Here is a 24,590-nt window from a genome sequence, read left to right as displayed (position 1 = left end):
GGGGTTAGCTGCATTACCCCACTCCTGAATCAGAAGGAAGACACTAGCAGGCTGTCATGGTAAATATTTTTATTTTTTATTTTTATCTTTTTACACACGTTAATTCTTTTAAAATTTGTCACATCCCTGTGGATTCCCGGTCTTTTTCAAGAGGAGAACCAAATTCAGGAAGGTTATGAAATTCACCTAAAAGTCATATTGGCACAGCGTTAAGTCCATACTGATTTTACAGAACTACAAGAAATATACAGAGCCCTATAATTATAGATCCTTAAAATCAATATTCTGGAACCAAGTTTTAAGACAATAGGTTTCCAGAACCACAGCACTAAACTCCAAGCTTTATTATCCTGAAATCCATAATATTCATGTAATACTGATTCTCGGGTATCAGCTAAGGTAGCAATTAGTGCGGACTAGAGCTGTCAGAGGAGATAACACTTAAACTCCTCAATAGGTATAGGTATTTGGAAGCAGAGAGAAGGAAAGGCAAGAAAAAAAGTACTGTTAAATGCATAGACAGAAGGAACAGTTTGTCTGCAGATGGCAGTGACAAAATTGGTTTGATTTGCACGTAACTGGGTTTTGTTAGGTCCAGTTAAGAGACAGAACTTCTCGATGTTGTGTGGGAACTGTAAAGTTAACCTGAGTTTCCATCCATGCATTAAAACTAGGTGGACCTGGTGAACCCCTAAGCTGGAGAATGGTTTAATAAAAGTTCTATTCTAGGAAAATTATTCCAGCCCTAGTACCAAACTATCTTTAAAACATGAGCACTAAATGGGAGTGCATTGCATTTCAATCTTTCTCTAAAAGTTGTCATTATAATAAAGGCAGCCTGCCTTGTTAGTTCTATTTTAGTTAAGAAGCTACTAGGTCTTTAGCATTACATTGAATTTTTTAGTCTTGAGGGCTCCTCTTCAATTTTGTAACATTGTAGTGGCTTAATCTGCAATTCTTGTATGACTTATTTGCAAACTTCTTATCCTGCCCTCCAAGTTTATTCTTTCATATCATCTACCTCTTAATATCTCTTTTTAAACTCTTCTTGGTTTTCTTCTTACTATTACCTTAATATTATAAATTTCCTTGTATCTCTCTTCCAATTCACTAATTCTCTCATCAGCTGTATCTAGTAAAGTTTTCAAGTTATCTATTAAGAAGCAATATAGTTTGGTAGGTATAAGTAAATAGTTGGAAGGCAGATTTCCTAGATTCAAGTTCTTTCTCTGCTACTCACTAGCTGGGTTATGTTGAGCTAGTTTCTTAACCTCTTTGTGCCATAGTTTCATCATTTCTAAAATGGAGATAAGAATAACATCTGCCTTATAGGTTTATTTTAGTATTAAATGAGTGAATGTATGGAATGAGCTTAGAACAGTACCAGTGATTTTTTTCTCTTTATAAAATTTTTACTCTAATGCAGCCATTGCAATTTTCCTGTTGCTCTCCCTTGCCCCGCCCACCCCCTGCTCGCACAGTCAATTCCCACTATGTTGTCCATGTCCGTGGGTCACTTATACCTGCTCCTTGACTAGAGCCTTCACCTTCTACCCACTGTTATCCCTTCTCTCCCGCCCCTTTGATCACTGTCAGTCAGTTCCTTATTCCCATGCCTCTGGTTCTATTTTGCTCATTAGTTTGGGTTTGTTCATTAGATTCCTCTTACAGGTGAGATCATATGCTATTTGTCTTTCACTGCCCAGCTTATTTCACTTAGCATAATGCTTTCCAGTTCCCTCCATGCTGTTGTGAACAGTAGGAGTTTCTTCTTCCTTTCCGTTGCATAGTATTCCATTGTGTAAATATACCACATGTTTTGTTTTGTTTTGTTTTGTTTTATTGTTCAAATACATCTGTCTCCACCTTCCCGCCACCACTTTCCCCTGCCCCTCTCCCCCACCTAGTCCCTCAATCCTTTCCCACTTCATCTTTGTCCATGGGTCCTCCACACATGTTCCTGACTTGCCCCTTCCCTTCCCTTTCCCCGCCACCTCTCCCTCCTTTCCTCTTCATTCTGTTGGTGTCTTTTTTCTTTCAATATTGCTGGTTATATTTTCCTTGCTTGTTTGTTTTGTTGGTTAGGTTCCACTTATAGGTCAGATCATATGATATTTGTCTTTAGCCCCCTGGGTTATTTCGCTTAGCATAATACTCTCCAATTCTATCCATGCTGTCATAAAGGATAGTACCTCTTTCTTTCTTTCTTCCCTTCCCTTCCCTTTTCTTCCTTCCTTCCTTCCTTCCTCCTTCCTTCCTTCCATCCTTCTTTCCTTCCTTTCTTTTCTTTCTTCCTGCTGCATAGCATCCCTTTGTGTAGATGTCCCCTAGTTTTTTGACCCACCCATTTGCTGATGGGCACTTAGGTTGCTTCCAGCACTTGGCTATTGTCAGTTGTGCTACTGTGAACATTGGGGTGCATAGGTTCTTTTGAATTGGTGTTTTGGGATTCTTAGGGTACAGTCCCAGCAGTGGAATTGCTGGGTCCAAAGGCAGTTCCACTTTCAGCTTTCTGAGGAGATCTCAAACTGTTTCCACAGTGTCTGCACCAGCCTGCATTCCCATCAACAGTGTACTAGGGTTCCCTTTTCTCCACAGCCTCGCCAGCACCTATTGTTTATTGATCTGTTTATCATGGCCAGTCTGACCTGTGTACCACAGTTTTTTGATCTACTCATTTACTGATGGGCACTTAAGCTCTTTTCAGCACTTGGCTATTGTAGATTGTGCTGCTATGAACATAGGGGTGCATAGGTTCTTTTGAACTGATATTTCACCAATGAATTTTTCTACAGTATTTTTATTATTGCTGTCTCATAATTATAATGTCTGTATTTTCCATTTTTGCAATGCTTGTTTCTATTTTCTAATTCATTCTTTTCCCTCATTGCTTTAATAGGCACCTTTCTTTCCTCATTTCTTAGATCATTTGAACGTATTTATTTTAAAATCTTCTGCTTATTATGCAGAAGATTTTAGCTCAAGTTATCTATCAAGTTATCTTTAGCTCAAGTTATAAATTTCAATTTATCTTTTGTTGTTTCTGATATCTCATAGAGGTTTGTTTATTCGTAGGATTTGTAATTTCTTTAATTGGGAGCTCATGTTCAGCAAGTTGTTTTTAAGAATTTCCAGGTGCTCTGGGTTATGAAGGTATCATCTGCAACAGTTTCTGTTTTCCTGTCTCTGCTAAAGTTTACCAGCCTTTATATTAATTTTCAGTACTGTATTCCCACACAAGTCGATAGGGCATGGCATCTCACTTTTCCACCCTCAACTTGACATTGTTGGCATGTTTCCCTCTCATATCCCTCAGCAAGTGACTGAAGTTTTTCTAGACTAGTTTTCCAGATAGGACCACCCCTCCAGGCTTCTAGCTTTGCTCAGGGACCTCATTTCTAGTTCTTCATGTATACGAAGCTTGTGACATAAATTATCTCCCTTATTAAAACCACAGTCTTTATGCTTGCATTTAGTTCCATGTTTTTCTTTGCCGAGCCTTTAGCTCCCTGTCAGAGATTTGGCTTTGAATTTTGTTTTAATTTCTGGCCTCTCTGACTTTGCCAATCTTAATTTTGACCCTGGCCTTTTTTCTTAAATTTTATACATGATATCTTGAACAGCAGTAGGAACCTTGCACATTAGCTTTTGCGACTATTTTGTTTGGTAGAATACTGTCGAGAGTGACAATGCAAATTCACCAAAATTATATTTCTTTAATAAATGAGGTGGTGCATTACTTGATTCCTAAGCTTTTTTCCCCAACCTTATGGAGACATTACTGACATATAACATATATTAATTAAGGTATACATTGTAATGCTTTGGTATACTATAGATTGCAGAATGATTACCACAAAAAGATTATTTAATGTGTCCATCTTGTCACATAATTACCTTTTTTTGTGTGCGATGATAGTTATGATCTCTGATTTTAAGTAAGCAAGATGCACTAAAACTGAGAGTTTATTGATAATCTACTTTAATACGTTTTAAGGGCATTGCTGTGATAGTTCCATTTCAAAGATGAGGGCATCATTTAACATACTTACAGTCAAGTTAGAGGCATACACAAGGGAAACAAAATGAAAAGTGCTAATTGACAATGCAGATAACCAGTTCATAGTCCTCTAGATCAGAGACACCTTGGCTGTGGTACCTTTAAATAGTAGGCCGTACAACTGTACCTATACATTCCTGAGGCATGCTTACCTTTTCTACTTTCCAAAAAGAGATTGTGTAAAATGCTCCCCCCTGATATTTATTGTCTGTTAGCAAACGTGAGCCAGGCTTATGGTTCTGAGTTTGTACTACAATTTTTTAATAAAATAAATAAACAAACAAAACAGAGACAAAATTACCTTAGGTAAACTGAAATTGTCAACTGTAAACCAAAGCAATGCATCAAATTCAGAAATGTCTTCTTTTTATACATTGGTTTTCCTATTTTAATATGAATGACTTAGCTTTTCAGATAATGTGTACCTATTACCATATTTTTTGCTAAATTTATTTGCATTCTAGATCATTAATTCTTACAAGTTGTTAAATTTTTTGTGAGTTAAGAGTAAATTAAGATTATCTTCTTTATTCCCTCACATAGTAGTATTTTACAACTTCTATGAACATGAATGATGGGTTGGGATTTTATACAGTAATTGATATAAAAGTTTAAATGTTTACATCATGGGATTGCTGTATGATCGTCTGTCCTTATCTCTCCTCATGGTAACCCAAGGCATCATAAAAAACTAAGTGGAAACTGCAACAGATGGCCAAGAGAGAGATATGTTAGAATAAATAGTAAAGTAGGAGGAGGACACTTTACATATATTGTATTTTATTCTTTTAACATGTATTGAATGCTGAATACATGCCATGGGTTATATTAGGCATAAGCCATATATTGGTAATTAAGCCAAATGTGGCTGCTGCCTTCCTGGTGCTAACAGTCTAACAGGTGAGACAATAACAGTGATATAATTATAGCCTCTGATATGTGCTATTAAAGAAATATACTGAGTGCGTCAAGCAAACAGTAATACTCTGTGGTAGATGCAACAGCAAGGCTAATCCTGATAGTATGTGCAGAGATAGATATTCTGAAGAGTGGCCATTTAAATGGGGACCTAAAGGCTGAGAAACAGGTTGCAGTATTTTCTTCCTGCAGGGTTAACATTTAATGGGAGACATAAAATAATTAACAAAGAAATATTATCAAAATAAGATTCTTTAAATTTTAACCTGTGAATTGTGTTTTGTTTGTTTATGGGTATTTAGTTTTGCATCCATCTTTCATAAGCAGGCAAGTATAGGCAGCTTGCCAAGCATGGGGTATTGCGCATATTAAAATTTTGTTAATACTGTACTGCATATTTGAATGTTGCAAAGAGTAAATCTTGAAAGTTCTCATCACAAGAAAAAAATTCTGTGGCTATGTATGATGATAGATATTAATTAGACTTATTGTGGTAATCATTTCACATTACATAAAAATATTGAATCAGAATATTTAATACCTGAAACTAACATAAAATGTTATATGTCATTATACCTCAATTTTTGAAAAAGAGAAAAAAAGAAACTGCAGCTCCTTATAAAAATAAGAGCTTATAAAACCTGCCTCCTTTTCCTCTCTCCTCCCTCCTTCACTCCCTCTCCCCTTCTCCTGACTTTAGGCATCTTAAGTGTGTTCTTACTTTTCGATTGTCCCTTCCTAGAGTTTAAGAAAGATATTTATCCAGTGAGTTATTTGAGAATAACCAAGAACACTTTAATATCCTTCATTGAGTTCTAAATATTTTCTTTTTTAAAATATATTTTATCGATTTTGCTATTACAATTGTTCCAGTTTTCCACCTTTGCCTCCCCTCCACCTAGTACCCCCATTCCCTCCAGTAATCCCCCCTTAATTCATGTCCATGGGCCATGCATGTAAGTTCTTTGGCTTATCCATATCCTACACTGTTCTTAAAATCCCCCTGTCTATTTTGTACTAACTAACTTGTATTTCTTCATCCTTTCTCTTTTTGTCCCATTCTCCTCCTCCCTCATCCCAGCTGATAACCCTCCATGTGATCTCCCTTCCTGCGATTCTGTTCCTGTTCTGCTTGTTTGCTTAGATATTTTTTTTCAGATTCAGTTGTTGATAGTTGTGAATTTCTTGCCATTTTAATGTTAATAGTTTGATCTTCTTTTTTTTATATAATCCCTTTAATATTTCATACAATAAGGGCTTGGTAATAATGGAATCCTTCAGCTTGACCTTGCTTGGGAAGCACTCTTTCTACCCTTCCATTCTAAATGATGGCTTTGCTGGATACAGTAATCTAGGTTGCGGCCCTTGCTTTTCATCACTTTGAATACTTTTTGCCAGTCCCTTCTTGGCTGCAAAGTTTCTTTTGAGAAATCAGCTGATAGTCTTATGGAAACTCCTTCGTAGGTAACTATCTCCTTTTCTCTTGCTGCTTTTAAGATTCTCTCTTTATCTTTAACCTTTGGCATTTTAATTATGATGTGTCTTAGTGTGGTCTTCTTTGGGTCCAACTTGTTTGAGACTCTCTGTGTTTCCTGGACTTCTATGTCCATTTCCTTCACCAAATTAGGGAATTTTTTTGGTTATTTTTTCAAATAAGTTTTCAATTCTTTGCTCTACCTCCTTCTGGGACCCCTAATATTTGGATGTTGGTACATTTGGAGATGTCCCAGAGGCTCTTTAGTCTATCCACATTTTTTTTTAATTCCTTTTACTTCTTGCTGTTTGGATTGAATCCTTTTTTCTTCCTTATGTTCCAGATTGTTTATTTGATCTTTGGCTTAATTTACTCCACTGTTGGTACCCTGTAGATTTCTCTTTATTTTACTTAATGCAACTTTCATTTATGCCTCAGTCTTTTTTACACTGTTGTAGTACCCAATGAGTTTTTTGAGCATCCTGATAACCAGTGTTTTGAACTCTGCATCTGGTAGGTTGCTTATCTCCATTTCATTTAGTTCTTTTTCTGGAGGATTTTGTTGTTTGTTTTTTTTTCCCTTCCAGTTCCATCCATGTTGTTGCAAAAGGTAAGAAGAGTTCCTTCTTTCTTTTCTTAAATGAAGATTGATTGATTGATTATTTTAAGTGTCAAAATCCATTATAAAATATTAAAAAATTAAATTTATTATGAAGGTTCAGCAATTAAAACAACATGACAGCAGCACAGAAATAATCAAGTAGATCAATGAAATAAAATGAGCATTCCACAAACAAATGTATGAATCTGACTATCAATGTAATATATGATTAAACTGATATTTCAAATCAATGGGGATTATGAGGCTTATTCAACAAAGGACCACTATTACTTAAAATAGAACCACTATAGAGATCTATTTCACACATTATACAAAAAATAGTCAGGTGAGTTAAAAATCAATATGTAAAATCTAAGGAGTTTTAGGAGAAAATACAAACTAATATTTTTCTTACCCTGAAGTAAAATATTCAAACCCAGAAGCTGTTAAGTAAGATACTGACAATATGACTATATTAAACATTTAAGACTATATAGTAATATACATATAAAAATAGTTAAAGAACAAGTAATAGAATGGAAAATTATTTGTAACACATCTTAAAAAGTGTTAACAGTTTTTTTAGGGAAAACATTCTATAAATATTTAGTCAAAAAATGGATAAAGAATACCAAAAAGCCATTTAAAGCTTTTTCAAAATAATAGAAATAGGCAAGAAATATACAAAAGTAGGTTTAGTTTCAACAAATAATAAAGCAACAATTGAAATAGCACATCATTGTCACAATCAGAGAAATAAGTATTAAAAATATTGGTAGTATCAAGTATTGGTGACTGTAATAGGAACTGGGTATTCATTGACTCTTTTTCTTCATCTTAAAGCAGTCTCTTTAGCATATCTTGCAATTCTGGTTTGGTGGAGGTATATTCTTTTAGCCTTCTTTTGTTTGGGAAACTCCTTAGTTCGCCTTCCATTTTAATGGAGAACATTGCTGGGTAGAGCAGTCTCGGTTGCAGGACTTTGCTTTTCATTCTTTGAAATATCTCTTGCCAGTCCCTTCTGGCTTGCAGTGTTTCTGTTGAGAAGTCAGTTGCTAGACATATTGGGGCTCCCTTGTATGTTGCTACCTATTTCTCCCTTGCTGCCTTTAGGATTCTCTCTTTGCCTTTGATATTTGCCATTTTAATGATGGTGTGTCTTAAGAGTGGGCCTCATTGGGTTCCTCTTGAATGGGACCCTATGTGCTTCCTGGACTTGTGAGGCTTTTTCTTTTCTCCCATTACGGAAGTTTTCCACCATTCTTTTTTCAAACAGGTTCTCTAACCTTTCCTCCTCCTCTTCCCCTTCTGGTATCCCTCTTATACAGATATTATTATATTTCATGTTGTCCTGCATTTCCCTAAATGCCTCTTCATTCTTTTGGAGTCCTTTTTCATTTTCTTGCTCTTTCTGGGAGCTTTTTTCTACCTTGTCCTCCAGCACACTGATTCGATCCTCTGCTTCATCTAGCCTGCTTTTGATTCCCTCTACTGTGTTCTTTTCAATTCAGAAATTGTATTCTTAATTTCCTCTTGTCTCTTATTGATAGTTTCTATGCCCATTTTCATGCTGATATAGTTTGCAGTATGTTCTCGTAGTTTCCCTGTAGGTTTTGGCAGTTCTCTCTGAGCTCACTGAGCTCATTGAGCTTCCTTAGAACCGTTGTTATAAACTCAATATCTGATAGTTTACTTGCTTCTCTTTCATTTAATTCTCTTTCTGGGGATTCTTCTTTCCCTTCGATTGGGGGGCATTTCTTTGTCTTCCCATTATTTGTGAGACTCTTCATTTTTGTTTCTTCTTCTAAAATTGATCTGTCTTGATTTCCTGACTCTGTGGTGTGAACTTCTAAGGTAGGGAAACACTGTTTTTGTTTGTTTGTTTGTTTGTTTTTTCTTTTCACTAGATCTGCCTCTGCTGATGTCAGATGTTGACTGTGTCTGACTTTGGGCAGTCTGCTTGAGACCTCCAGGAATCTACTGTCTGTGGCTGTCTCCTGCAGCTGTTAATCGTTTTCTTTCTGAAGTTTTATTCTGTTCTTTCATTTGGGCGATATTCCTTTGTCTCCTCAATTTCAGTCTCCCTGTGTTTATTTCTGTGTATTAGGTAGAGCTTTTTTTGACTTCCTGCCTTAGTAGTGTGGCCTATTGTAGAAAAGGGCACCTGTAATTTGTTTGGGACGAAGTCTTAGGTAATCACCAGGGCTGGACAACCTGTGTCAGTACTCTATGGCTCTGTTTGGAAGAGGGCTCAGAGAGGGGACAATGCTGCTGTATTCCTCTGGATGTTTGCCCAGGAGGAAGCTCTCCCAGCACCTGCCCTGTTGCCAGTCACTTCACTTTCTCCCTGTATGCCACTGATTCCCTTCCAGCTGTTGCCCTGGTGCTGAATCCCAGAGGGGCTGGGTCTGCATGAGCCCTAATACTGTTGCAGGCCCTTGGAGAAGACTCTCCTGAGAATCCTGCAGTTTATTCTGCCATCCCAACCACCACTGGTTTTTATAACCAGAAGTTATAGGGACATATTTTCCTGGCACTTGAACCCTGGGTTGTGTGGTCTGGTCTGAGGCTGGAATCCCTTACTCCTGAGGTATCTCTCCCAATTTTTATCCACCACATGTGGATGTGGGACCGCCCGTTCCACGTCCCCATGCCTCTCCACATCTCTGTCCCTTCTACCCCTCTGGATGAATGCGGCTTCTTTAAATTCTTGGTTGTTGGACTTCCATAAAGCTTGATTATCTGATGAATGTGGGTGGTATTTATTTTGTAGTCTAGTTGTAATTTTTCCTGTAGTTGTGCAAGGAGATAAAGTGTGTGTACCTATAGCTCCATCCTGACCAGAAGTTCTAAATATTTTTTCATAACAAAACAAAATATGTGTCAAAAGTTCCTCTATACTAATTTTATTAACTGTCTATCACCTTATGTACTATATGCTAAGTAATTATAGAGTGTGGGAAAATGCAAGATATCATTGTAGAATGCTGTTTTATGAAAGAGACTTTGATATAATGTAATGTATACTGCTGATTTAGTCATGTCTTGAATATCATTCTGTGATATACTGAATACAGTAATGTCAATAAAATTGTCATTATTGACAGTATTCTGATGCAGTCAAGATAGTGGAACAATTAAATATGTAGGAAAATGTCAGAGATGTGCATATCTCTTTTTTGAAAGCAGGTTACAATGTAATAAATAGGCAAGTGAAAATAAAAGCATAAACACTTGCAAGGGCTATTGGATAGTGTCTGACTCCACTCCTGTCCTTCCAGAAAGACGAGAAAAAAACTAGGCAAACAGTAGTAAAGACATTTAAAAAGTAACACGGATCATCAGGTCATGGGCATATCAATCATTTCCATTAGAGCTCAGACTCTTTGTGTCTTGTTTAAAAAACTCTTTCTACCTGAGGTCATAAAGATACTCCTTTAAATTTTCTTTATTCATTTAAACAATGTTTATCGGTTACCTACTACTCTCAGATAACTGTTTCAGGTACTGTGGATATAGTAATGAAAGAAAATATTTAAAAATCTGAGATTCCTGGAGTTTACATTCTGGAGGTTGGGGAGGAAAACAATGAACAAATGTGCAAGTAATGATTTCATAAAAGAATGGTGATAAACATGGAGAATTGTTAAGCAAGATGTGAGTGTGAGTGGTCAGAGGAGAAGTTCTCTAGCCAAGAACAGTGAAGTACAAAGTTTCCAAGGCAGTTATGTGCGTGGGGGAGTTTGAGGAAAAATAAGAAGACCAGGTGGCTCCAATGGAATGAGCAAGAGGAAGAGTATTTGGAGATGAGGTCTGGTTGATAACAGAATCCCAGAGCAGGTAGGGCCTCTTAGGCTATTGTAAAGACTTGAGCTTTTGCTTTGAGTTGGGAATGCATTGGAAAGTTTTGAGCAGAAAAAATAATGCTTTGATGTGTTAGTTTTTTTTTTTTTTTTAAAGATCATTCTGGCTGCTGTTTTGAAATTAATATATAGACAAGCAAGGGAGGAAGACAGAATAGGTGGGGGGCCTTTTCGGTAATCCAGGCAGTGATCCCAGCCTAGACCAGGTGATGGCAGTGTTGAAAAAAATGATCAGAGAGAGTGGAATGTCTAGCTTGTAAGTGGGAACCTCTGTGTTTTGTGTGACAAAAGAGCGACTTTAAAATGGGTGATGTTGAGAAGAGCAAGAGGATTTTTGTTCAAAAGTGTGCGCAGTGCCATACTGTGGAAAAGGGAGGCAAGTGCAAGACTGGGCCAAACCTCCATGGTCTGTTTGGGCAAAGGACAGGTCAGGACCCTGGGTTTTCTTACAAGGATGTCAACAACCAAAGCATGATCTCGGGAGGGGCTGCACTAATGGAATGTTTGGAGAATCCCAAGAAGTACATCCGTGGATCAACAATGATCTTTGCTGGCATTAAGAAGAGTTCAGAAAGGGCAGATTTGATACCTTATCTCAAAAAAAAAAAAAAAGCTACTTATGAGTAATAATTGGCTACTGCCTTATTTATTACCAATGTCTCCTGACTTTTTTTTTTTTTATGGGTACCATTTTTAAATGGATCTCATACACCAGAATTCAGATCATGAATGGCTGATGGACTTTCTTTTGGACAATTCTAATTTAAATAATATTGGCTTGTGGTTAAATGAATATCATCAGCTTTTTGAACTTGGATGGTTATTTTGGTTCGGCAACTGCTATCACTATTTTCCCCTTCTAAAAGTATGATTGGACTTGATTTGTAATTTTCAACTTTTCACAGAGATGATGAATGCCATCTCAAAACCTGCAGGAGATTAGTTTTATATTTAGATTTATGTAACTGGTTATATTAACATGTTTAAATACTGAGGAAACTACTTCACTGCTTATTAGAAAAGCAAGACTTGCTTGTGTTTCAAATTGTGTTCATTAGCCTGTTAAAAGGCAAGGGCTGAAGATAAGCTGGCAGCGCCCATTATATCTCTTTAGCCCTAACTATGCCAATTTAAGTAAAACGTCCTGTATCTAAACTATTGCCTTTTACTTCATGAAAGGCATTTTAGTATGGTTTGTGAATAATATCGAATAAAGAATATTTAATACTCCTCACATTATATAGATGATCTGTAAGGTCAGACACTTTTCCAATTCATTGTGGCAAGATATACTAGCAAACTGTGAATTCTCTGTCAGACTAAGTTATAATTCAGGATTGTCTGGCACAGCTATTCAAAAATGACTGTAGAATTGCTACATATGTGTGTGATTGGTAATGGTGCTTTTGCCAATTCGCTATAAGGATTAAAGTAGAAGAGAATGGATCATCAACACGAAATTGTAAATTAGGTGATCATAAATCTTAGGATAATTAAAATAACAGATCACTGGGAAATGATCAGATTCTTGAAATATTTTGCAGCTAAAGAATTGGAAATTAATTAGACATAATTTGTAAGAAAAATAGAGTGAAAAATGAGTAGCTCCTCACTTTAGGAGGAAACTTTTATTGAGTAACTAGAAAGAGAAAGTGATATTTTAAAGAGGTGAGGAAAACTGCAGGTGGAGCGAGTTTAGGTTCAGATGTAAGGACGTCCTTTGGGGCATGTTACTCTTCTTATACCCATCAGTTTTCCAACTAGGGATGCTAAGAAGGCATTCGGAAATAGGAGTCAGGCCTTATTGGGAGAGGCCATACCTGGCTATATACATATGGGGTGTGTATATATATATATATATATATATCTCCACTATACATATATATAGTCTTTAAAGTCATGAGTCTAGGTAACATTCCCAAAGGAATAAATATAAAAACAGAAGGGAAGAGGCCTGAAGTCTGATCTGTGAGACCATGCAAAACTTATAGATCTGGAAGATGAAGAAGAGCCAACCAAGGGTACTAACAAGTGACCAGAAAAATAAAATGACATTTAAGTGGTGCCCTGGAAGCTGCTTGAAGGAAATTTTGTGGGGAGAGAGTGGTCAAATTTGTGAAATAAAATGAGGCAAAGTAAAATAAAGACTGAGAATTAAATATGAGCTCTGACAACCTGCCTTGTGCAGCTGCTACTGGGATAGACTGTGGTAGGGGCAAGCTGGATTGGAGTGGGTTTAAGAGCAAAGGAGAATGGGGAGATTGATAATAAACATTTTCTGCTAAAACATTTACATTTTCAACATATTCTTTCCTTATTACAAAAGTGATAGTGCTTTTTTTAGAGAATTTATGAAAGTCTTATAAAAAGAAAATTATTATTTTCTAGGATCCATCCATAACAACCATTAATATTTTGGTTTATAGTTCTTAGGTTTATTTTTTCTGTGTGCTTTAATAAATTGAACACCTAAACCAAAAACAAAAATAGTGTTCATAAGATTGCTGTGATTTCCTTGCAAAACAATATATTATGTTTATCTTTCCTTTTCACTAAATAGTTTCATGGTTTTAATGGTAGTATAGAATTTTATTATGCATAATGGTTTATATATAGCCAATACCCTATTAGACATATAGGTTGTTTCCATTTTTCAACATCATTTTTAAAATTCTACAAGGAACACATGGATATGTACAAAATGGGATTTTATTGATATATTCTCAAAGATTTAGATTATTAACCCACTGGAACATATCCAAAAGTGACATCAGTGTTTCAAATAATACCATTTGCCATTCAGACCCCAGCACACTGCCCTCCTGGCTGCCAACAGAATCAAAAGGCAGTCAGGATATTTTGCTGACAATGGTAGAATTCAGTCTTTCAAAACAATTTTAGTTTCCTTGGAACAATGTCATACAAAGAGAGAGTATAGCAGGAGTTACTCCCATAGCAACAACTGGAAAGGTTCCAGTGGAAGAGGAGAGATGTCCAGCCATAGAAAGCAGTAGAGAAGAGGACAGGAAGAAGTCCCATCTGTAGCAAAAATCTGGATAGATTTGCAGCAATTGTTTTTGTAGCAACTTCTCAGTCAGAAACTTTTCATGTTTCACTGAATTATAGGGCACATATATTTCTTATACCACATGTCTTATAAATGCAAATCTAAACATTAATACATTCTAGAATCAAACACAGCCCCATTTGGATATAGGTATGTTGTCGTTGAGGAACTTTAATTTCTATGTTATACTGATAGTTTATGGAACACAAGTTTTGAAATAGATTTGAATTAAACATTTTAAATCAATTGGAAAGGATTTTATTATTTGAAAGCTAATTATAATTTACATTTTCTCTTTCTTGATCTTGAACTACTTGAACTCTGTAGTTTTCTGTTCATTTACTATTTTGAGAAATGTTATGGTCAATCCAGAAGTCATTTTTTTTGTGAAGCTTCTGTTGTAATTTTCAGCAAAAGGGTCAATACAGGTGATATTTTACCTGGTGTTGATGTTGCTTAGCAACTGAAGTATGAGTAAGTAGTCTCTCTCAGTTCAGATTTACAGAGGGCCACATAACTTGGCCGTCATTGCTGCTTACAGAAACATTTGCATCTCTCACCCTCCTTTTTGAACATTTTATGTCCTAAAACATTAATAAGTCTGGCAAAATTTTCTTTTCACTTTTACAGAGCCTCTGAATAGTTCCCTGTAAGTACATGTTGCTTCAGAAATCAGGGGAAAATACATTTTCTTTTGTGTTTTTTGATATTATTTTAGATAACAAGAAGAGGGATCAAATGAAGAGCTTATAAGATATACCTGATAGTGACCCTTTTAAAAATTTTCCTCTCTATAGGACTAATCATAACTAATATTTAACACTTAATCCAAACACTGTGGTCTGAAGATCAGATTCCCTAGTTTCAAGTTGTCTCCTAAAGCTTCCCACTAAGGACTGTGTGCCCCAGGTGAACTGTGTTCCTTTCTGTTCTACTCACATTTGTATGATGTTCTGTCCACCTAGACTTCTTGGATCTAAGACTTTGAAAAGCTATTTCCTACCCATAATTTTAGGTTAATTAAGTTGCCACCTCCTCCAAGTATGCTCTCCTGAATACCATAAAACACAGTCTCTTTCATTTAACTTTAATTTATTTCTGTATCCCCAGAGAGCACACCAGTGCTGGAACATAGTTAAGACCATATGGGATTTTTATTTGCTCTGTTACACTATTATAATGCATAACATATACAGTAAGTCATTCCTTAAATACAGGTTTTCATTATGAAAATATCTAGTGTATATAGATTTACATTTGTATATCTTTCTTGGTAACTTTGGATTGAGTGTACACAAACCCTAAGTATTCTTTTTAGGAGTATTTTTTAAAAGTGAAAAAAGTTTAATAGCTAAAATGTCAGTGTTGAGTAGTAGAATTATAGTAGCATTTATCAAGCATTTATTATATGGCACATAAGTTTTTTTATATGCATTATCTCCTTTATACTTCACACATACACACCCTCTAAGGCAAGCTATCATTATTTTCCCCATTTTATAAATGAAGAAACTGGAACTTGAGGAGACTTGCCTAAGTTCCCACAGACAGAGTATAATGTTTTGAAATGAAGTCTTGGGACCCAGAAATGAAAATGAGAGAGAAAGTACCTGGGTTTAGGATTGGATTCACCTGTAAGAATTTTTGATGCATACATTTTAAGACCCCTAACGATGGTTGGAGTTAAGATTCATACATCTTTAGTTAATCTTAGATATTAATGAGAAAAAGTATTCATAAATGCTTTCATAAAATAACTTGATTCCTTTATGCCCTTAAATCTATTTTCCTACAAAACATTGCATTTTAAATTAATTATCCTTGTGTAGGATTCTTCAGAAAACTAATTCCTGGAGTCCGGTTTCTAAGAGTTTGATTCTGTTTAAAAGAACTATTAATAAAACTATATATGCTTTATTCCATTGTGCTGTTTTAATTATTTTTGACTAATCCTCCTTTTTAAGTTCCAAATTAGGGCAACTTCTTTAAAACATTTGAGGAGGTGTTCCTGAACCAGTTTGATGTGACATTTGCAGACACCATCCTTGGCCTGCCCCCATCTCCTTCTACACCCCCCCCCCCCCTTAGAGAATGGTACTCGTTGTACTAGCATGCATTTCTCAGAGGGATGGAGGGAGAGCAGGAGGAGGGAAGGCATTATTTTTAATATTATGAAGGCATCTAGCCAAGGAATTATAGTGACCATTATCACAGCTTTTGGCCACTCCAGTGAAAGAATGTTGTGATAGGAAATAATCATTTCCTGTCAGCATTTAAGCAATGTCACAACAGGTGGTGCCATAGCTCTATACTGACTGACATTACAGGAAAAGATAAAGTGTTTTTGACCAGTGAAATCAAAAGGGGAGAAAAAATATAAAAAGGCTCCTGAGCCCTGCTTTTTGGAAACTCATGAACAACTGAAATTGTTTTGAAGGACCACATTCTTCATTCTAAGTTAGAAAAATACCTTGACTGCCTTCTTGTTTCTCTTGGCAGCAAGGATGACCGTGTGCTGGGGCCCGAATGGCAAATGATGTTATTTGCAACACCGATGTCAGCCTGCGTGGAGATTTATTACTGTATTTGCATGAAAGTACTGGATGGGTTAGAATCACTGCCTTTTTAACCCCCCCCCAACTTTGGTCATTTCTACTGATGATTTACAGGAAAATAGCTGACAACTGCCTATGATTACTTTAGGCTGATGCTCCTTGTTCTGGTAAATTCATTTTAAGCATTTGGCAAGGCTGCAGATTAGTGCCAGGTTAACTAAAAATATTTTTACAGACAGAAGATGTGTGAAAAGTCAGTTACCTTCCAGGTATATGATGACTATGTGAATCAACTGACAGCATTTCTTCTTTGGTGTTCAGTTGTGAATTATTTGTCTACTTTATAGAACCACTGGCGGGGTTATCTTTCACAGGTATGTCCAGCAAACGTCACCAAATGGAGCGCTTACTGGTTTCTGCATGTTACCATATCGCTCTATGAGTTACCTGCATCTCAAGACTTAGGGAGCTATAAAGGTAAAATTGGGAATCTCTAGATTAAGAAATGATGACAAAAATGAAAGGTTCTTTCTGTAGCTCTTTCTACCATTCAACATAAAAAACAAAGCTATTTGCTTACTCTGAGCGCATTGTTCTTAGGTAGGGCCTAAGTGTTTTAGCTCCAGGTATTATTGATCCATGATGACTATTTTATCGTTGTTTTTTGAACCTGTCTTTTTTCAGAGTCCTTCTCATTCCCCATTTATCTTCACTTTTTCTTTTACGGTCTCCTTTTTCTTAGCATACATTATACTATAGAAATATCTCTCGTTGGTGGTTATTGTGTTAAGTTAGATTAGTTGAATAGAAGTGAATTTAGATTCTAGATCACAAGGATTCCCTGTTGTCTGATAGCACTGTCCAAGACAGCTACTTTTATAGGCTTTGGACCGTTTCCTATCTTCCTTCACAAACCTGGGTATGACCTTGTCTTTTGAAATCCTATATTATATATTTACTCTTAGTCCTGGAAAAGGCTGGGAACACTCTGCTGTCCAAACTTACTTTACAAATGAGGAACTTGAGGCTTTGGAGTTTAAATAACTTGTCAGTTACCACTTGGATTAAGTGGTTTGGGTAAGAGTAGAACCTAAATTTCAATTATATTCCAGTGTTTTATCCACTTGCTTATATTCTCTCCCAACTGGCTTGACTCTGTACTTTTGACTTTCTGTATACTTTGCTGGCTTCAGTTTTCTCACTAAACTTATTGAATTATCTGACTTCAAAATTCATTCTCAGAACAAAACAGTGGTAAGAAAGTCTTCAGTTGTGCCACATTTTCTTTTCCTGTTTTCCTCCCTTTCTTTCCTTTCCTCCTGGGAGATCTTCTTTTCTCCTTCATTACTGCATTTTCAGAAATCATAGTAGAATATAAAGTTTCCCTTTGGAATTTCCTGTTTGTCTTTCCTGCATCCCTTTTTTGTTTTACCTCTGAAAAGCCTACTTAAAGAAAAGAAACATCACCTTGCTAATTGGCTTCTCTTACTGGTCTCCTGGATAAAGCACTAGATTGAGAATAAGGAAACATTGCTTTTTCTTACCCTGACCAATAACATAAACATTCTGTGCTCCAGTTTTCTATTCATAAAATGGTATTTCTCAGCACTGCAGAGTTATCAGCCAAATTTAATTTAAAGGTGTGGATATATTTAGGGCTTTGGCAGAGAACTGTGCACCCCAATGTTCATAGCAGGACAATTTACAATAACCAAATGCTGGAAGCAGCCTAAGTGCCCATCAGTAAATGAATGGATTAAAAACTATGGGACATTTACACAATGGAATACTATCCAGCAGAAAGGAAAAAGGAACTACTACCCTTCATGAGAGCATGGATGGAACTGGAGAGCGTTATGCTCATGGAAATAAGTGGGGAGGGGGGTGGGAAACAAGCACCAACTGCTCTCACCTGCAAGTGGAACCTAATCTACAAAACAAACAAGCAAGAAAAAGATAACCAGCAACATTAAAAGAGAAAACAGACTGACAGTAACCAGAGGGGAGGAGGCAGGGGGGTAATGGGGAAAAGAAGGGGAAGGGTCAAGTCAGGGAACATGTATAAAGGACCCAGGGACAAAGCGAAAGTGGGGAAGGACTGAGGGTGGGACGTGGGGGTGGGTGGGGCAGGGAAAACTGGTGGCAGGGCAATGGAGACAGATGTCTTTGAACAATAAAAAAAAATAATTAAAAAATAAAATGCACAATGGTATTACTATGTTTTAAGATATGGAAAGGTGATTGGTTTGGTATTGGTGGTTATTCCTATTAATTTTTAAAGACTAGTAGTATATTCATAGTTTTTCAGGACAGCAATTTAGCAACCCGTGAAAGCACTGTATTTCTTTTTGTCCTTATTTCATTTTGCTTTGTTTTAGATTAACGCAGCCTCTACTATGTACCAGTAAAATGGTGTTAGTGGTGGTGGGGACATTACTTATGGATATGTGTTAAATGTTTTTTTGTTGCATGAGAAGCTATAATATGCTCATTCCAATCCTAGTTTTAGTTAATATGACAGTGGCAGTTTCTTACAAGTTTAAATAGTTACAAGTAGGTAACTATTTTAGTGTTTTATATAATATACAGATTGCTGCCAACAATGTGATGTAAATTTATTTTTATAAAAAATCATGATATGGTAATAAATACTATTTCATAGGATAATTGTGGAAAGTTTATTCAGTACTCTTAAGGACATGAGTCATCCATTAACCATTTGCTTTGCCTCTCACTATTTGCTGTCATTATCCTTAATGATAAAAGTGGACCCTGAAATCCAGAACATAAAATATTTTGGGAGTTCAGAGAAGGTAGGTGCAACATCTAGCTAGGGCCCTGGGAAAGCTTCATAGAAGTGGTAGAATTCCTTGGTGCAATTCCAGTAGGTTGAGGTCTTAGTATAGCTTGTGGGTCTAGGTAAGATAGGGGGAAGAAAAGAGGTTGGAATTCAAGGTAGAAAATAGTAAATTATTCCAAGATACAAGTTGAAGAATGTGCAGAGTATATGTGAGGAGTAATGAATAGTCCATCTTGGTCAAACATAGGATTTATAGTAATTAGAGGAATTCTGCTGAAAAGGAAGCTTGAGACTATATCAAAACAGTATTGAGTGCTATTTTAAGGAATTTTTACTTTATTTATAAGGCAGTAGGGGAGCCATTGAAGAATTTTAAATGACAGTGGAACATTAGCTGAGGTGGTTTTGAGAAGACTGATCTGACAGATATAAATGAAATGGATGGATGAAAAGCTGAAAGAGAAACTAGTTATTAGTTCACCACAATAGTCCGAGCAAACAGAGCCTAATCCCAAATAGGCGCAACCAAGATTAGGAAAATGGTTCAACATGCCTGACTTTTTAAAATATGCACAGGAAAAGATCAAGGACAATTCTGAGCCTGAATAACTTGCTGAATAGTGATATCTTTTTTTTTCTTTTTTTTAAGAGCGAAGTAAGTTCAAAGGAAGGATCCTGTTTGGGGAGAAATTATTTGTGAACTTCTCTGAAGTATAGACAATTGCCTAATAGGGAGATGGACATATGTGGTTTGAATGGGTATCAATAATTATCCATTTTTATAGGTATCCTCACAAAGGAAATAATAAAAATTTTGAGATTAAAAGGTATCACGAGGGAAGAGTGTGTAAGAAAGAAAGAAGGCCAAGAAAAGAACTTTGATGAACACCTCATTTGAGTACAGAAGTAAGAGTTTCTAGAGAAGGAAAAGGTAGAGAAGCTGGGTGGGGGAATTATACCGATGTAACATTTAGAAAGCCCATGGAGGAGAAAATTTCAGGGAGAAGGATTTAATCAACAATCTAAATTTTTGAAGAGAAAACAAGTGAGTTGAGGGTGAAAATGTAGGTCATTGGGTTTGTTGGTCTTGATCATATTACTGATGCTACAAGTACAATTTCAGGAGAGGGGAGAGGACAGAGATCAGATTGTAAGGGCTTAAGTGGGTCCTGGGTGATAATAAAGTGAAGTCAAATGTATGTAGATTGCAGTCTTTTCAAAAGGTGAACATTGCTTATTTTTGTTTTCATAATGTTAAACTGGGTCTATTAAAATGTTAATATTGTGTGCAAGAAGCGTTTTTATCGTTTTGTAGCACTTTTTAAAGCTATAATTTCAAATTTTGAATTAATCAGCATAAGACAGATCCTTTTAACACCATTTTAGTTCTGGAAAAATTTCAAACTGGATATTACTGATTACTCTGAAATGCAAATAGCACTGTTTTGTTTTACAGCTATCATTTAAAAAGCCATGTACTCATTAAGATAAATATGTGCTGCATGAACAAAAAAATGAGGAAGAAAATTGACATTATTTGTATTTTGTAGGTTCTCTGGTATGGAACTGAATGCAATATTCTTCCAATACTAATGAGCAGCAACATGTAATTTGCCAATGCACAATTAACTTTGCACTGGCTTCTGTTGATTTGTAGTGCTATAACTCCTTACCAGGTGAAACTTCCCAGCTCGAGAGATTTTATTGAACCAATATTTTAAATTGTGGCCAAATAATGAGATGATTATCATGAAAAAATGGCATGTTGGAATAAATCATTATTCCATGAAGCTCAGATTATAGCCACTCTGTTGAATTCTCTGCCACCAGGACCATGAGCTTTTGTTTTCCTCTTTTCCCTTGTGATCTTGCCTTTTTCCATCATGGACAAATAAGGGCCTCCCTCTCATTTTCCATTGTAAACATGCTAGGAGCTTCTTTTAGTTGCAGTGTTTTGTATCTCACATGACTAAGTTGTCACTTCCCTCTTCCTTTCCTTCACCTTTATTGTATTACTGCGCCATGCCTTATATACGCATGCATACAAACATATTATATATACATACACACACCCATGCATCCATGTAAACATTCATACATTCACATCACAAAGTAGTAGGAGAAATATTTTAAAGTAGAAAGTTTATCTGTTTGGCTCATAGTCTAATGAAGCAAGTTTTGTCACTCAGCTCCACATCAGAAAATCCCAACTCCACAGTTGTAACTAAAATCCTAAATTCAGCCTGCCATTTTACAAAGATGCCTCTCGAGCCTGGGAGATTGGGTTAAAACATATACGGCTCAGTGAGACCAATCATTATGCTTGGCAAATGAACTGAAAATGCTATCTCAGTAATGTTAGAGCAGTCAGGAATTTTATTTGCACAACATCCAAACTGTAATTCTCTGAATGACTAGCAGATTTAAAAATGGTAGAAAACTCTGAAGTGGTGATTCTCTTATGATTTGGGGTAACACTTGCTTCATAAAATAATGAAATCTTGTTTGTTGGAAGGGACCTTAGATAGCCATCTAATTTCATCTCTTTTTTGAATACAGTGGTACTTTCTATAACACCCCTGGGACATTAATGTCCAATGACAGAATTCTGTAATTTCTGTGGGATTCTATCCTATTAACAATATATTCTTCATACTAAATTGTGATGTCTTCCTGTAAGCTCTTACTCAGCTTTGCCCCAAGGGGACATATGGAATCCAAGACTTAACCTCTGCTTCCTAGCAGTTTTTCAGATACTTGAAGCTCTTTTAATTTTGTTCATTTTTCCAAAGGTACTTTTCTGTGGTACATAACTCTAGTTTTATCAACCATTCCTTATTTATTGACCCCTTCAGAATGTTGGTTCCTCTGTTTCTCATTTATTATAATTTGTCAGTGACCCTCCTAAAATGCCATATGACATTATTTAACTAATATGCCAAATAGAGTCTGATTTTTGCAGAATACAATTGAATAATGCCTTATACATTATAGGTTTAAAGGTCAAATCTTTATTTTTCATTTTATTATTTTTATGTGCTCACTTGCCTGAATATTTCCTTAGAATATTTTTTTTGAAATGGAAATTTGGTGCCAAAGAAAATGTGCTTTTAAAATATCATTTATGTAAATTTGTAAAAATTGTTTCTGGGTAAGGGTATATCTATGAAAACTACTAAGAGTGTCATAAAATAAGACCCTTTCATACGCTTGCAGCATTGGGCAACATATGCCATTCTTTTAAATCCTTGCTGACCTGACAAATATAAAATGTTTATCTCACTGTTACTTTAACATGCTTTTATTTCTTTCAACCCATCCTCCACCCCTCAAGGTCAAATGTTTAGAGTATAGTTTCTCATTTTATATTATTGATGACACTAATATTTTTAGCTTATATAGTAATTTCACCTTCCTGGGGGCACGTGTTGATTCTGTGGTCAACTAAAATTCTCACTTTTTTTTTTCTTTTTTAGATTTTATTTATTTTTAAAGAGAGGGGAAGAGAGGCAGAAAGAGGGACAGAAACATCAATGGGTGGTTGCCTCTCACGCACCACCTACTGGGGACGTGGATCACAACTCAGACATGTGCCCTGACAGGGAATTGAGAACCCTGAGTGGTGACCCTTTGGTTTTCAAGCCACCACTCAATCCACTGAGCCACACCAGCCAGGGCCTTTTTTTTGTTCTTTTTTATAAACTACGGTATAGTTAGATTATCTCAAATCCTGGGCCCTGTGCAATTTTTTTTTAACTACCTGTAAAATTTGTGTTTCTCCCTGTTGAACTTATTTATTTGGGACTTGTGTCAGTTTAGTACTGCTACGTATTGTAAAATCTTTGAATCTCAATTTTGTCATCTATTATTTTGGAATCCCTTCAGGTGTTCTGTCATTTGCACATTTAACAAGTTTACAACCTCTTTTGAGTCACTACTATGTTTTAAAAGACAGGAACAAGAATAAATGCCCGGGGTAACTACCAGAAATATCCTACTGGGTTGACACCAACCTAATAATTTATAGACTTTGAATTTAATTTTCCATCCAAATTAAAATCTATCCAATTGTGCTACTGCCCTCCCCATATGCTTTTTTCTTTCTCATAGTGGTATGGAGACAATTTGCCTAAAGTCATAGTGAAAAAAATATTCTGTGTATGTATCTTCCAGTTGGTTTTTCCTGTCTAAGAAAGAGTTGCCAGTAATTTGGCTTCAGTTATTTACATTCTCTGTGCTATTTCTTGTTTTTATAGGATGATGTTTTATAAGCTTGTGAAAACCTTTATTTTGGTATACCCAAGCATAGGACAGAGTTGGGGATGCTTTATTTTCTTTAACACAGTGAGAAACATTGATGAATTAACCGATACTCCTATTAAGGGAGAAACAGAGAAGGTATAAGAAATCTAAACCAACTGCTTGCGAAGTATAGAGTTCTAACATCCCTGTTGTTAATGACCCATTCCACATGAGTGGGAGGCTTTGCGTTGACTCCTCATGTCCACTACAGTGTTGTGCTTCCTCGTTTTGAGTGTCATTTGATACTTATCATCCAGGGCAATCATGCTGGATAGTATAACACTCAAATATAGACCAAAAGAAACTATGACCTCTTTCCTATCTACCGAAGGGCCACTCCCTCAGTTTCTGTATCCGGAATGAAAGGCATTCAAGGTGATTGTTACCAGGAATGACATTGTGCTGCCTGTGAGATCCCACCCCAATTACATTTTTGGTGGCTTTTTTCCAATACAGATTTAATAGAATAATAACATAATACAACATGACAGCCTTGGAATTTGTGGGGGCTAAAAAATCAATACTTTTGTTACCAGACCAAAGGGGGATCCCTTTGCCTGTACACATCTGAATAAGAGTTTGCAGCCAAGAAAGTAAAGTTTTACTTTTAATGGAATGGCGCCATGCCTGGAGTCACAGGTGACCTTGTGCTCAAAGACCCGGCTCCATGATGGCTTCTAGGGGATGGGCTATATAGGGCAAAAATCAATAATCATGGTGGAGTTAGGTTGTGGTCTCTATTGGTAGGTCGACGCTAGGGTAGGTGGTAGTTGACCATTGTGTCTGAGCCTGGCGTCAGCCATGATGCCCCTTCACCCAGTTTTGCAATGTGGTCTGTGAGCTTGGTCTTCTCTTCTGGAACACAGCTGAGGCATAGCTGTTATCTTTAGTTTCACTGAAACTCTTGTCTCGGTGATAAATAGGCCCAAGACTTTGTTCCTAAGATCGTT

General features: G+C 36.3%; 2 protein-coding genes across 3 annotated transcripts in view; both read left to right on the top strand.

Moving 5' to 3' along the window:
- The window catches only part of DIAPH2 (diaphanous related formin 2), a 908,710-nt gene that overhangs the window by 472,346 nt on the left and 411,774 nt on the right, over positions 1 to 24,590 (top strand). The gene's annotated exons all lie outside the window — the stretch shown is intronic.
- On the top strand, positions 11,220 to 11,543 carry LOC129082218 (cytochrome c-like). The gene has a single exon (XM_054587907.1). It carries the CDS (start codon positions 11,220 to 11,222, stop codon positions 11,541 to 11,543), a length of 324 nt encoding a protein of 107 aa, XP_054443882.1.

Source organism: Pteronotus mesoamericanus, unplaced genomic scaffold, assembly GCF_021234165.1.
Source record: "Pteronotus mesoamericanus isolate MK-2021 breed Mesoamerican mustached bat unplaced genomic scaffold, CSHL_Meso_final scaffold_12, whole genome shotgun sequence".
NCBI lineage: Eukaryota > Metazoa > Chordata > Mammalia > Chiroptera > Mormoopidae > Pteronotus > Pteronotus mesoamericanus.
Note: the sequence above shows the minus strand (reverse complement) of the source record. Positions and strands in the feature narration are given on the sequence as shown.